This window comes from Gambusia affinis, linkage group LG08 (assembly GCF_019740435.1).
Source record: "Gambusia affinis linkage group LG08, SWU_Gaff_1.0, whole genome shotgun sequence".
NCBI lineage: Eukaryota > Metazoa > Chordata > Actinopteri > Cyprinodontiformes > Poeciliidae > Gambusia > Gambusia affinis.
In genome coordinates, this window is record NC_057875.1 from 22236211 (window position 1) to 22252057 (window position 15847).

General features: G+C 41.0%; 1 protein-coding gene across 1 annotated transcript in view; it reads left to right on the forward strand.

Annotated features, from left to right (window-relative positions):
* LOC122835743 (transcriptional enhancer factor TEF-3-like) overlaps nt 1-14792 on the forward strand; it is a 40818-nt gene extending 26026 nt beyond the window's left edge. Inside the window, exons 4-12 of the mRNA XM_044125037.1 lie at nt 186-257; nt 1138-1272; nt 2441-2484; nt 3435-3496; nt 3682-3812; nt 4490-4663; nt 9643-9783; nt 10395-10547; nt 13796-14792. Coding sequence (XP_043980972.1) covers nt 186-257; nt 1138-1272; nt 2441-2484; nt 3435-3496; nt 3682-3812; nt 4490-4663; nt 9643-9783; nt 10395-10547; nt 13796-13909 — 1026 coding nt within the window. The 3' untranslated portion in view covers nt 13910-14792. The remainder of the gene's footprint in view (nt 1-185; nt 258-1137; nt 1273-2440; nt 2485-3434; nt 3497-3681; nt 3813-4489; nt 4664-9642; nt 9784-10394; nt 10548-13795) is intronic.
* Nucleotides 14793-15847: the final 1055 nt, after the last annotated feature.

Below are 15847 nucleotides of genomic sequence, written 5' to 3' on the forward strand. Positions count from 1 at the left end.
GTCTGTCTGCATGCTAATTGAAAAAGGAAAAACTAATACTGGTGACTAGCCAGTTCTGGCTGGCTAGTCACCAGTATTAGTCCAGTTCTGGTCTCTGTGCATCTTTAATTTCAATTTAATGTTAATTCCCTTTGTGTGAGGTTCTGCTTCACTTCGTGCTGTCTGTTGTTGTCTTTGTCTTCCAGGTATCCAGTCACATCCAGGTTCTTGCCCGACGGAAGGCCAGAGAGATCCAGGTGAAGCTCAAGGTACGCTACGTGAGTCAATTTTTATTTGCTTTTCATCAATTTTTCCATTTTAACAGCTCAAAGTTATTCGAAAAGACATTTTCCCTCTCCAGGTTTTAGCCTTGGTAATAAAAGTTTTCCTCTACGGTTTACCAAGAGCTCACACATCCCTGCCTCTTCAGTACTTTCTCAGTTTGCATTACTCATCCGCATACACTTACATGCTCACAGTCACGACAGGCAACGGTCCTCTCCTTCACCTTGGACGCCCGCCACCAGGGTTCAGCTGGCAGGGCTCTGCACCAGTCACAGGGTTGGCCCCAGCGGCTGGCCTTTTTAAATACGCCTTTAGTGTAACTGAGATCCCTGCCACATGTAACCCCCATATTTCAGCTATGCCCTTGTGTTCGCCAGTTCTGGGAACAAGAATGCACCGTGTGGCCTTGCCCATTTGGGCAGGGTGGCAGGCGCTTGCAGCCCACTGCGGTTCGGAAACTGCTGAAGGAGGACGTTTGAAAACTCAAAACATTTTGTCTCCAGCTTGTCCTTAATGTTTGTGAGGATAAGAGTATTTTACGGTTTCGGTGCCAGTACCAACATATCATCCTGATGCCTGTCTTGACTTCCAGTACGACCTCTAACAGAAGCTAGTTGTCATCGCTGGCTCGTTCCTGCCAAAGCAATAAACTTAACTCTTGACCCAAAGGCCCTCCATGGTAATATTACCTTCTGTCCAGCTCTTCGCCTGGCAGGAACTCACGGATGATGCAAGGTGGCCTCAGCCTCTCATTTCCCTTTTTAGGGCAGTGCCTATGTTAGAAAGAGGACTGATGTTTACTCAAAGTTAAGCTGATGAGAGCTGTTCTCCGGTCTGTTTATCTTATGCTGAACTGTTTGTCCATCTCTATAGGACCAGGCTGCCAAAGACAAAGCCCTCCAGAGCATGGCCACCATGTCCTCTGCTCAGATCATCTCACCCACAGCCTTCCAGAACAAAATGGCTCTTCAGGGTCTCTCGAGACCAGCTTATCCTACTGCTGGTGGAGTAAGTCTGAAGTCACACAGAGACGTTGGATTTATTTATTTATTTCTGGACATTAAGTAAATTCATTTTAGTTATCTGAAGTTTTCTGAATAAATCTTTTATCCAGTTGACACTTCCTATCTTGAGAGATTTTCAGATTTTTCTTTTTAAATGCAAACATGTTATTGTAGGAATTTGTGTGGACTATGTTTTAGATTTTTTTTTGAAAGCAAAGGTGTGCACCCTTTGGCTGTTTCTACATTTTGTCACAATACATGCTACAGTGTACTTTATTGTGGCTTACCAACAAACCAACTTAACCTTTCCGGCGACGATCCAGACAAATTAGAAATACCGTAATACCACCACACTTTGTGCTGTCTGAAACATTCCAGCGGTTTCTGAAAGGGGAGACGTTGCGCTTTCCAGGTCATATTGGGTTTTTACGGTAATCTCACTCCCGTTGTAGCAGAGAGTGAAATTAACCCAGTGCTTCTCAGTTCCAGTCCTCAGGCCACCCCCACTCTGGACGTTTTAGATGTACCTCTATTCCAGAACAACTGATTCAAATGATTGCATGAGCATCACGTGCTTCAGAAGCCTGTTAATCACCCAAATATTCATGTACTTACAGGACACTTAAAGAACTGCGTATAATTGAAATCAGTAAAAAAAATATATCCAGACGGAGAGTTGAAACTTAAGTCATAAAGGAGTAAAGAAGCTTATAAGTGTGAAGTGGGAGTACATGGTTCATCCGTTAAAATCTTAAAAGTGTGCATTCAGAGGCCTTTACTCCAAAAACCACTCATTAAAATCCAACCCAACTAATGGCCTTCAGAAGTTGCCCAGTTAGTAAAAAGTCCACCTGTGTATAATTTAAACTCTATAACACAACGTTCTCTTTGTAAAGCATGGTGTTGGCATCGTCATGCAGTGGGCATACATTTATACACACACACAAACTGACTTGACAGCATTGTAGTAAAGTCAAGTCAAGCTCATTTGCACAGCACATTTCATCAACATGGCAGCTCAAAGCGCCAAACATGTCTATATTTAACATTTCTGTTAAATATATGAATGTAATTTGCATCACATTAAGAAGCAGATTAACCACAATGACTTCAGAATAATCACTTTTGAAGTTTCAAATATTTTCTTCTCTTTTATTTGTTTTTATTCCTAGTTCTGGCATGGGACAATTCCAGCTCAGACAGGAGGCCATGAGGAGTAAGTATCCGTTTTTTTACTGTCCATCAGTGATTTGTCACGTTATTAACTTTATGGCAGTGATGTGATTAACGCGTTGCTGACGTCGGACCATTTTTTTTTCAGTAGTGTGTAATCTAATGCGCTACCATTTCAAATCCGGTAGTCAGACTACAGTTACTTATTGAAATCACTTTGCATTACTGTGCGTTACTATTTTCTTTTGTAATTTAATTTTATTTTCCTCCACACCTCTTGAGTGACCGTCGTTTCTATGCGACAGTTATCAGCAGCGACAGAAATGTCAAAAAGTCGAGGGAGAAGCGCATTTTGTTGCTGAAAGGGAACTATGTTGAGTTTCGGTCGCCAATTCCGTTTAATTTAATGAGTTGCAGCTTTTTGGGCGTGGAAATTAGCAGACATAAACCCCAGAATTTGTCTGACATCCACTTATTTTTAGCCCATCATTACCTGGATGCTGCAGTTCAACCATATAAGTGGAGACACATTGTTAATGTTACTATTATAAAATAACTTACAATTAAGTTTTGGCAAAGATCGATGTCATTTTCACAGGAGGCAGAGCGTTGATGTTAGCAGCTGCTGAAAGTAACTAAAAAACTTACTTTTAATGTAACTTAGTTACTTTCCAAATCAAGTAATCAGTAATCTAACTAAGTTACTTTTTAAAGGAGTAATCGGTAATCCGATTAAAGTTACTTTTTCAAAGTATCTATGCCAACACTGCTTAATAGTCATCAGATAGATTTCAGTCAGGAAAAATATTTTCTGAGCAAATCAAAACGCATCAGTGCAATTACAAACAGAGCCCCTCAGCTGCCTGGTGCTCAGTATACCAGGCTGCTCTTCGTGGTCTCTTAGTCCAATTAGTGAGTACATGCGATGGAGTCGTGGGGCTGAGAAAGCAGCATAACATGCCTCTCCCTCTCTTGTCTGTCTCTCCCTCCCAGCATTAAGCCCTTCTCCCAGCAGAGTTATGCCATGCAGGCGTCAGGCCCGACCCCGATAACAGGTGGGTGCTCCTTCTCTCCTCTGCTGCGCTGAAAGACGCCCGTCATGCCACCAAGAACCGGACGACTCGGCTCGCCGTACACCGTTTGCACAAAGCTCCGAAAAATGACTCCAGTTTGTAACGTCTTGACGAGTTCTGGCTGTGTCCCATTCAAGCAGCACATTTGCACACTCACTGTTTTGCAGGTTATGAAAGCACAGCAGGACTGTCCATGTCTCCCGGCGCCCCCCCTTGGCAAGGCAGAAGTATTGCCAGCTCCAAGCTCCGGATGCTGGAGTTTTCCGCCTTCCTGGAGCAACCTCAGGACTCGGAGACTGTGAGTTCAGCTGCCTTCTTCAGTCTGTGGCCTTATGGAGAGTGTCTCAGGCAAAAAGTGACTAAAATAAATAAAAAAAACTGAGCTGAGTAATGTAATGTACATTAATGTAATGTTATGTAGTTTTAGTGCTCAAATCTTAATTAAAATTGCACAGTTTTAATTAAGCAGGGTAGTTTTTAATATATGATGGCGTGCAAAAACAAACTTTGTTTTGCCAGTGTGTCATTTGTTTCTTTTTATCCCATTCTACAATTCTCTCTCTAGAGATTTTTCTACTTAAAGTAAATTCTTAAAGCCATATCGTGTCATTTTTATAATAAAAATTAGACACAGCGCTCTCCACTACTATTGCAACCCCTGGTAAAATTGTGTAAAAAGCCTAAAAAGAACACGCTCCGTCCTTGTGAAGTGTTAAAAACATTAGAAGGGTTATGCAAAAAAAAAAGTAAATATAAGTTGTTCTTTTTCTGTGAAATTATAGTTTCACGATATGTGATGATGCTTTAAGGAAGGAGGTGAAACAGGAGAACAGACATTAATTACTTCCTTTACCGAAGACACGATGCATTAGAGTCCCAAAAAATGTGGTAATTTAGAACATGGCTGTTTTTCCGCGAACTGGGAACTCAACGCTGTGGGATTATTGACCTCCAATATGTTTCTTTTCTCTCCAGTTCAACAAGCACTTGTTTGTGCACATCGGACAGTCCAACCCGAGCTACAGCGACGCCTATCTGGAGTCCGTGGACATCCGGCAGATCTACGACAAGTTCCCCGAGAAGAAAGGAGGCCTGAAAGAGCTGTTTGACAAAGGGCCACACAACGCTTTCTTTCTCGTCAAATTCTGGGTAAAGCCCTTTCTGATGTCTGTTTTATTATTTTGCTTCATTGGCATTAAGACCAAATCCGTCTAGACTTTAAATGCTGCGTCCTCAGTTGTGTTCCCCATCGCGTAGAAGTTGAAAATTTCCTACATCATCGTCTAATCCTCCCCAAGTGATGGGGGTAAAGTGAGCATACTCTTGTTAATGTTTTGTAGCACCTGTTGGCTGTTAATGGCCTTGTGGTGTTAACTGTGTTGAGACAGCTTAAGCATTGGAGTTAAAGGCTCTTAAGTTCGATTTAGGGCCAGAAAGGATGGAAAGTCACCGCTCCTGTGACCTTATCGGTGGGTTATCGGCCTTCAGAGCGAGCATTGCTGTGCAGAGAGCTTCTTCTATTACTGTATTTGTATATGTCTGTGATGTGTGTGTGTGTGTGTGTGTGTGTGTGTGCGTGACAGCAGCCTTGGCGAGAGTGGCAGGCCTGATCTTTCAGCAGGAGACATGTGATCCCAGACACCTGTCTCTGCACTATTAGCCTGAATCCAATGCTCGTGACCCCGCCCCCCCCACGCTACCCCCAAGAATCTTATTTATAGATACTCCCCTTACACACACATGCACACGCAACCATGCACAGATGTCCATGCAACGCTCTTAAATCACGGTTAGAGACAGTGACACTTTGAAAGTGTTAAGAGAGTAAAGAATGATGACAATATGAGGGATACAGAGAGATGGCAGACAATCCAGCAAGACAAGGTGAACAGTGCTGATGTCCACTATACTTGTTTACATCTGCTGGACATTTCATTCACTTATTTGTACTGGAAATAGTGAATAAATAATGAGAAATTAATTCTCATCTTAATCACTTTTCTATGCTGATCTGTCCATATGTTTCAAGTCCCAGAAGGAGATTCATGATCTGTTTTCTGTTCATATCCACCAGATTTTTATGTGAAATTTCCTCAAATGGTTTAAAATGCCCTGGACTGCAGCAAGGTTTCCAGAGACTTAGGCTCACACCATCACACATCCTCCACTTTCCTTAACATGGGGCTTGTGGTGCTTTTTTACGTATTCAGTCGTTATTTATGTCGTATTTCGCTGTCCGCAAATTGAAGAGATGGTTTTAGCTTGGCAGCACAGTTAGAGAAATACTGTTTATTTGTCTTGTTTTGTGGACATAAAACCAAGAGTATAAAGTTTATTGAATCCGGTTTTAAGTGTAAAACTATGATACACTGTTAAGATTGACTAATGCATGTTTTTTTCTGAAACTATGTACAACCTGCATATTAAGACCTACATTTGTTTAGGCCACAGCATTAATGGGTGTCGCTGAAGTGTAAAATATTTTTTAAGGACAAAAGAAGAATGGTGTGTGTGTGTGTGTGTGTAGGAGTGGGCGTGGGTGTGTGTGTGTGCAGCGTCACAGATTAATAATACTCATGAGTGTCTTAGGTGAGTCAACATTCTTGTCGATCCCTGTTTCTAAAGAACATTTACTCAAATGCACGAGTTGCTTTTTAAGGTAGTCAGAAATATGTGGAAATAAATATACAAGGTCGAAACCCCATTAAATGCACTGATCAAAATTTGTTACCAATTTTCAATCTCTGCTTTTATTACTTAAACACTAGTCTCTGCGTGTTTTCTTCAGAAAAGGTTAAACCTTTCTGTTATCTACTTTAATTTGATTTTAAATAGCTTTCCTGTGCTTCCATTTTTAAACACCTGACTGATCCTGAAAGCAGGCAACTTTCTTCCTCGTTCAGAAATAGTTTCCAAGCGAGAGTGTTGTTGTTTTCAGCACAACCAGGTGCAACTTAGCAGTGTGTGTTATTACTAATCACATAATAAATCTGATTGTTACATTTTCTGAATCACCAGTCACTGGTCAGCTCCAGTCAAGTGGAAGATTGGCTAATTTTGATCGCTAGCATAGATCGGAGCATCTCCATAGAAAAACTAATTCTCTGTTTTTATGCTAATAGTTGGAGGCCCTGACAGATTAGATGTAGAGACAACAACGTGGTTTCTCTATGAATTATAGGTTGAGGCTTGCATGTTTTAAATTTGAGGTCCATTACTAGCTGAACAAACCACATGGACCTGCTAGTCGATCGCTGACGTTCAGGGCGTACGTCACGTTGACCGGCGGAGGCTCTGCGTTTAGGAAGGAGGCAACACAATGTGGTCGAGGTAGATTCATTTGGAGCTGCAGGTCACAGTTACACCAACACCCTTTTTTTTTTCCAGCGAGACAAAGCAGCTGGTTTTTATACCTTGGCCAATTCCAACACTCACACCAGGTAAAGGGGTGACAAAACAAAACAAGAAATTATTTACACTAATCTAACACAAAACAATAAATGGTACCAATAAATATTTACATGCATGCAAATTATTAGAACTAGACTAATCTTAAGGTCAATTAAAGATTAAATTTAACTTAATATAACTCTTCAGAGCCCCTCTTAATGGAAAATGGTTTGCTCCAGGAGTTTTGTAACAGTCTTTGTCTCCCTTTGCTGCTCCACCCTGCTGAGGTCAGAATGAAACAGTTCAAATTGAAACGCCCGGTCCTTCCCTGTCCAGGAAGGATGGCTGGTCCCTCTGCCTGAAAGAATGTTTAAATAAATCTCAATGTAAGTGAAATAAAGAACTGAAACAAAAAGCATTTGTTCTGTAAAGAAATATAACACCAATAATCATTTTATTAGGGATGGAGGCCCTGGTCTCCATCACAGCGCAGGACACCGAAAAGGTCGAGTTCAAAGTGCCGCCTCGCTTCTCACTCCAGCAGATAGGAGTGTATTTGCGGCATTACCCTTCTTGCATGCTTGACATCCGCATTATTTATTGTAAAGAGATAAAAGACATTGGTGAGTGGCACCGTGTTTGGATCGGCCCTCTCCATTCCTCGGAAAGAGCAGCTGGTGGACCCCTGGCATTTGATTTGGGGGGTTACGGGAGGAAGGGGATGACTAACCACGCCATATATCATAACGAAAAGCGGAGCAAGACAGCAATAAAGAAGAGATACAAATAGGGATGCAGACAGCGCGAACAAGAGTTAGGGATCGCAGCAGAAATTCTGGGTGGCGTGTAACCAACGAGACACCCGTCCATGAAATATTACTCTCTCGGTTCGTGTCGGAGCCTGGTGGAGTCGATGGCTGCGACATCTGCAGCTCGGCGCGAGATGAAAAGAGGCGCGTAACACTTTGTGTCCTCGGTCTGCTCGGCTCGCCGTTTCCCAAGGTGATCGCCCGGTCCTCGAGGCATCCACGACAAAAACACACAAATACAACTAAGCAGCTGAGGGGGAAAGATAAGCAAGATTTCTTACTGAAATCCTTGACACACCCCAAAAATGTGATTAAAAAAAAAACATTATAAAAGATGTGAAAATCTTTTTCATTATGCCGCTGCCAGGAGGCAGGTCATGACTGTGGGGTTGTGAGGGCGGGTGTGTGCTGAGGCGCAGGTTGGCATGGGGACAGTGACAGGCGACTGACCCACCTCCAAAGCTATGGCATTCTAGATTGAATTTCCTGCAGACCCTCCTGTCGGCCACCGGCTGCCCGGCTCCTCTCCCCTTCGGCGCCCGTGGCCCTGTCCTAACGGATTGTCTCACGCCTTTGAAGTGCGGTGGGAATCTGATTTGAACCGGCTCGGCTAAATTGTTACACAGCCAGCCAGCCCACCGTGATCTAATCAGCCAATTGCACGCTGATGATTGTAATTGGATGAATTCCCTCGCTGGCTGTTAGGGAAGCAGAGGACGGCGGTTTGGGGAGGGCCACTGGGCCCTGGGGATGAAGACAAATAGAGAAATTACATGAGCTAGGGATGAAGACAAACGGGGTGATGAAGAGATGAGGGGAGGCTGAGCGGTGTCTCAATGGCCCATTAGAGGACAAGAGCCCGTCAGGGGGAAAAGGTAAAACAGGCCAGCTGTCTGACAGAGGAGATGGCACCTCAGTCTGATCTGTAATCTGATTATACCTGCCTCATTTCAAAGCTGCACCACCGGGCCAATCTGCAGCAAGGAACATGACCATCGTCTTGCTTTGAGCTCAACTCAAGGGAACATTTTGTCCAAGAAGATCATGAATTGTAAACACGAAAGGAGGAATACAGTAAATATATATTTGCTAAAAGACAACTCAGCAAGTACAGTTACTTTTACATCCGATGCTACAGGCTGGGTCTTTTTCTAAGCCAGAAATTGGTCTAGTCAAAGCACACGTTGTTATTTAGATTATCTATCTGGCCACACATTTTTTCTAACAGTCCTTAACATGGGGAAGTTTACCATAAAGTAGGGATGGACTAAATAATTTGAGCTTATATCAATATTTAGTATTGATATTGCTGTGGCTAATAACCAGTGATTACAGATATTATATATATTAAATATATTTCATTTCCATTTCGACACCTTGAAAGAAACAACCACAATGCTGACTTCGCTACTCTTTCTCTGCTTCAGTGAAGATCCCAATCAAGACTGTGACTTTATTTGAACCATTTTCTTTTCTCTTCACAGATATCTGCAACTTTGTATTGGCTGATCACATAAAATCCCCCCAAAAATACATTTACATTTCAGATTTTATTTTTGACAAAATGCAGACAAACTACAAGGCACTTCATGACACTTTTTTAGCTGGTTGTGGATTTTTGGGCCATATTTTGCTGTAAAAGCTCGGCCAGTTCGTCTGGCATGTGTACTGCTTAATTACTCTTCACTGCAGTTGATGTGTGTGCACATCAGTGACCAATAACTTTAAAATTAGCTAAAAGATCAGTGCAATAAAGATTCTAAGATTAACAAAAACAAAGCTATGACTCGTTGCCACTACTGCAGTATTTACAGTAAATTGAAATGTGATTTTAGAAGGACAAATTTGAGCTTTTGGCAGGGCGGATGCAGCTCATAATTGGCTGTGAATTCATTTAGTGAAGTGTGTTTTTGTGTGTCTTCCCTCAAGGCGGACCTGAGTGTAAACCTGCAGGACGACAACAGCTTCTTCTACGGCGTGTCCAGCCAGTATGAAAGCTCTGAGAGCATGAACATCACCTCGTCCACCAAGGTCTGCTCTTTTGGGAAGCAGGTGGTGGAGAAAGTGGAGGTAAGACAGCGGAAAAATATCGAGAATCTCTCTTTCATTTGCAACATCAAAGGTTACGCGGCCGCGCCGCAACCCCCTGTCCTCCCTCCTGTCCTCTCCCTGCTGGTTCAGACGGATTCCAGTCAGGTTACCTCTGATCTGTGGTCTGGAAACTGACTCATAAAATCTCCCCAATCTGACTAAGTTCTATATTTCCAGTCAGCCAAACGGAGTCGCCGCTCCACCCCCATGCAGTGCTGATGGATTGTACAATATTAACACACACACACTCGCGTGCACACACTCCCTATTCTCTGGTTGAGACATCTGCCTCAGCAGCCCACACGTGGTTATATTTAATGGTCTTATTATTTGATTACAGTTGTCACGAGAAATGTGTTTAATGTCAAATCTGGCATGCCATATGCTGCATTAGATATATTGCGTTACTCACATTACAGCTCATCCCATAGATCCACTGTATCCGTTTAAGTGCCAGTGGAGCATATATCCTTGTGGTTTATATTTTTTTTTCTTTCACAGGTGGGGACATTTCTAACCCTTTGCTGGGTTTTTAGCTTCTCTTAAAGATGGAATCGAATTCCACATTTCCTCGTTGTTATTTTTCACAGACGGAGTACGCTCGCTTTGAGAATGGACGATACGTGTTTCGGATCCACCGATCCCCGCTGTGTGAATACATGATCAATTTCATCCACAAGCTCAAACACCTGCCTGAGAAATACATGATGAACAGCGTACTGGAAAACTTCACTATCCTACAGGTACATACAGGAATGTGTGGTTGGATTCTGATATATGAGAAAACAAATAAATTCAAATGGGTTTTTGGTCTTTCATCCACACGAACACAATTCTTTGAGAAAAGTCAAACTAGAGTGGAGATACGAGAAAACTCTGGATGTGTGTTTGGGTGTGAAAGTGGAAAAATGGAGATTCAGCGTCCAGCGCATTACAGTCTGTGACAAACACTGTGGCAGTTTATCCACGTTTGCTTTTGCACGATTCTCAATCGACATCATCTAGTGTTTTATTATTAACCTTATATTCTAATATGCTATTTAAAAGTAGCTCAACCTTTCTAGCTGTCTACACAAATAAACCTCCTGGGGCTATGTCTAATTCCTAACAGAAAGAAAGTCATGGTTGTTTTGATGCATTTTTATTGGCTGACATAGAGTTAATCTGCCCTGCCCCCTATGGGTCTGGCATGTTTAACACAACACACAGGGGTGGATTTGTGGGTTCATCTGGATGGAAACTTTTCTGAAACTGATCCCTCCATCCATCCCTCCATCCATCCCTCCATCCATTTTCTGTTCACTCTTGTCCCTAATGGGGTCAGGAGGGTTGCTGGTTCCTCTCCAGCTACGTTCCGGGCGAGAGGCGGGGTCACCCTGGACAGGTCGCCAGTCTGTCGCAGGGCAGAAACTGATCCCATGTGTACAAAATAATTTCTTTAAACTATGTGGCAGAAATATTTGTTTTTAAAAAGAGCCGGCATGTCTCCATGCACGTTACCAACATACAATCACATATTTTAAAAACAATACTGCTTATCATTTTCTCCAACATTATTGCGTTGCTTTTTGTGTTTTTTTTTTTTCTTCTTCTTTTTTTACGAGACCCACAGCAAAGAGTGTTATCATTGTTTCTGAACCCCAAAAGCATGTAAAAGCATTCACACCCGAACGCAAACTTCTATATATTTCAATTGGATTTTATTTGAAAAAGCGTGACATGCATTTGCGTTTCCCCCCCCGTTTGCTGATCATCTCATTCACACTGCAGTCAGCTCGACTCTCCTGAATGAGCCGCTGTGCTCCTCAGACAGCAGACACTGAGGAGAAAGTGCGCCCAGTGGAGTGTGTCACCGCGACAAGAGTTATTATCAGCAACAATGTTCAAAGACTTTTGTGTTCCTTCTGTTGACGAGCGCATTCCTGACAAACGAGCCTGCGGACAATGGCCACATTGAGCCCACGCCGACGACCACAAGGCAGCATTGAGACATTATATGTCTCAATGGGCTGATTTAGTTCAGTTTAACCAACAGCTCATAATCCCATAAAGACAGCAGATATATGCAGCACAATGCATAGCGCTTCTTGTGACAAGTGCTGCATTCACAAGTCAACAGCAAACAATGAGTGGCTGGAGCTGTGCGCTTGTGTTGTGCTTGTAGCGTTGCCATGGCGTTGTCATGGTTCTCCAAAGTGCTACAGGTAAATATTAGCATCATATATGTAAACACAAGATTTCCGTGCCATATTTAAAAAGTCCGTAAAGTATAAAGCACGATTTTAATAATTCTTTTGTTGAAACCAACCAGAATTTTGTGATCAATATTTGTTCCTTTTTATAGGGTTAGTCTGACTTTTCCGAAAGAACTACTGTTTGGCATAAGCAAGCATAAGACTAGGACAGTTTTTAAATCTTTCTGCAGTGTGTGGTCATTACCTATTGATGTGTCAAGAACAGGTAACGTGTGAGAAAACAATCACACAAGGCAAAATGAATACAAAGCTCTCATTTTAAACTGTTTATCACTTCATATTAGTCATATGTGCAGTCAGTGCTGTTAGCATTACTGAAACAGTCCATATTTTTTGAAGAATGTATATTCTCCCTTAACTGAGATTTCCGAAAGGCTGACAATATTTCTTAATCTTGCACGTTTGATAATAGTGCTAAAAGATTTGAAGAATAAAACAGCTTTTCTTTACTCCATTCAGCCTTCCTGTTATCTCCTTGGAGTCTTGCTCTCTCACAGCCTTAATGAACAGCAGCTCATCATTTACAAAAAACTTACTCATCTTTTCGCCAACAGGTGTTGCTAAACACAAGACCTGATGGTATAGTGTACTCAATGAGTGAGAAAAAAAGTGGATTGTTGAGCCAGAAGACAGTTGGCTGGTCGCTTTTTGTATTTCGTATGTGTATATATATAAATATATATAAATAAATATATATATATATATATATATATATATATATATATATATATATATATATATATATATATATATATATATATATATATATATATATATATATATATATATATATATATATATATATATATATATATATTAGCATTGATTAATAGGTAGATTGTTTTCTTTTATTTGATTTGCTGGATCACAAATTGCAACATCAAGGCATATGTTGCAAAATTAATTATTAATTATTATTAATTATAATTATAATAATTATAAATAATAATTATAAATTATTAATTAATGTTAATCCTTGTACACTAATGTTACAAAACGTTATTTGGTAAATTCATTGATCAATGTGGTCTTTGAGTAGCTGATAAAGAACTCATTGAACCCAAAACAAATTCATTCTAAAAGAAAACCAGGTCAATTTCTCTGCTTTTTATCCTGTAGATCTTCTTATATCAGGATTGTAAACTCAACCTGTGGAGCCTGAAAGGGTCTGGTGAAGATTAGCCAAACTAAGCACTGAAACGCACTTATTATTTTAGTAACAATTCAAGTATATAATTGATCACAAACTGCATATTAAAGAATCTGTGGTTAGTATAGGATAATACAGTCCTAGTTTTAAGGTCATCATAACCATCATCTTATTTAGTAATTTCAGGTAAATATTTTGCTCTCTAATATTCAGAACTTCATAAAAACTGCTGAAAAAGTTTGGAATTTTAATGAAATTTCTGTTGAATCTTTTTTTAATTCTTCATTGTAAACTTCATAAAAGTACACGATTTGTACCGTATGTTCACATTGCTACCCCTATGAATAACAGAGGACGAACAAATTCCCTCTTAATAGTGTATAACCTTTAACATCTAAAGGTAACTCACAAGCAGAAATAAAGGAATGTAATGTAATGTCATGCATGGATGGGGATGCAGAATTTCCCAACTATGTGAGATAAATCCATAAATATCTGGACTTGTGTGTGTGTGTGTGTGTGTGTGTGTGTGTGTGCGTGTGTGTGCGTGTGTGTGTGTGTGTGTGTGTGTGTGTTTTTTCTTCAGGTGGTGACAAACACGGATACTGTTGAGACCCTGCTGTGCATAGCTTACGTCTTTGAAGTGTCCACCAGCGAGCATGGCGCGCAGCATCATATTTACAGGCTAGTCAAAGACTGACAAGAGTCGCACTGTTGGAACTTGCCAGCTCTTAGACCCTTTTGTAGCGAGAGTTAAGCAACAACAACACATAGAGAGAAAAACAACAACAAAACAAAACAAAACAAAAGACTGCAGATGCCACAGATCTTAAAGCTGGAATCTGACAAGTTGGTCAGGAACTCGGAGAAACACTGGCTGCGTCAGCGTGCGCAGGAACACTACTACTGCTGAAGAAGATGAACTGCGGAAGCTGAAAGGCTCTGAAAAAAAGTGAGAAGGAGGACCATCCTACACTGTGGTCTCGATACCAAAGGAGCCAAACGCGGCCCAACAGAAGCTGCATGAGAGAGTTGACGTTGGTGGTGTTCTTCATCGTGTTTAACTAGAGCTTGTTTTAAATGTAGATTCTTTTACCCGACATGCATGTGGAGAGAGGGTGTCGAGTTGGACTGCCTCAGGGTGCCATCTAGCGACTTGAATTAATATTGCAAAAAAGAAATAGAAGATTCAAGATACCTCTTCTTGCACATCCACGGATCATAACTGATGGTGCCAATATTTTACAGCGTTTCAGCGATCATGTACAGAATCACATTCATCTCTTCTTGACAGTTAGGATAAACTGAAAAGTGTTGTTTGGCACCGATTGTCGAATGCGTCTCATATTGTCTTCTTGTCCTTGATTGGCAACAGTCTGACTTCGACACATTGTAACACTGCTAACCTGAACTAAATGGGATCTGTAAGCTGAAGTTGTCTGCATATGTAAGTTGGCCTGTGTCAGATTGAAAAACACGTGTTCCACACACACAACTCCTTCTGTTGCTGGGTTTTGGTAAAGTGTGGTATGAATCTAATGACATATATAATTAAAGGCAGGATTTCTCCTGGTGAAACTACAGTTTAATGAGTACATTTGGAAAAAACATCATATATTCATGCTTTGCAGAAGTATCCATACCCTTTCAATGTTTGTTATCATGTTACAACCACAAACTACAAAAGTGTATTTTACTGAGATTTTCTTAGGAAGACTAATACTAAGTAAAGTGGAAGAAATAAGATATATTCAGATCTACCAAATCATCTCCGTCCAAAGAGCAACAGTCAGGAAGACAACAGTATTCGCTGGAGATGAATATGACACAATTGGTTTGTCCTTCAAAACTCTGGCCTTCATCAAAGAGTGGTAATAAGAAAGACATTAGATGTACTGCCTAAGAAAGTACAAGGTGCTCTGATCTGATGAGACTGGAATGTTTTTAACCTCATGCAAAATACTTTGGCTGAACATAGTGTCTTGTGCAGTTCTCAGATCAGAAATTAAATTCTCCACTTATTTAATTATCAAATCAATGTGTCTCTTGTCCACGTCAAAGAAGCAGTTTCTCATTTCTTTGAACAAGTTGCAAATGCTTTAGAACATCCATGCAAGTGATTATGTACAGTTCTCTGCTGTTGAACACATTTTCAACTGCCAATGTCATTCTGATCAAAATGTATTGTAGGGGCCTCTGTTCAATACTCTGAAGCTCCACAACGTACATTAACCGTGTCAGTCTTAACATGAGAAATGCTTGAACAACTTGTCATAATACGTCAAGGATTTTTCTAAATCTGTCCTTAATTGGGAAGTTGCTCCCAGGTGAATTCTGAGTTTCTCAGAGTAAATGTCTGAAGCATTAGATCAACCAATGACCAAACAGTTTTCTGACTTAGCTCAATAGTACATCACATGAACTGGCAAACATATGGTTTATATAGCCAGACCACAACACAAAGCTACATTTTTGCCAATGGAAGGACAAGGATTTGGATGGGGTCAACAGTCAGAGAGAAGAGGAAGAGGAAGAGGAAGAGGAGTGAGGACTGGACATCCATGCAAGTGATTATGTACAGTTCTAGTTTCCATTGCTCCAACATCATCAGGTAATGGTTTGCAATCCACAACAAGAT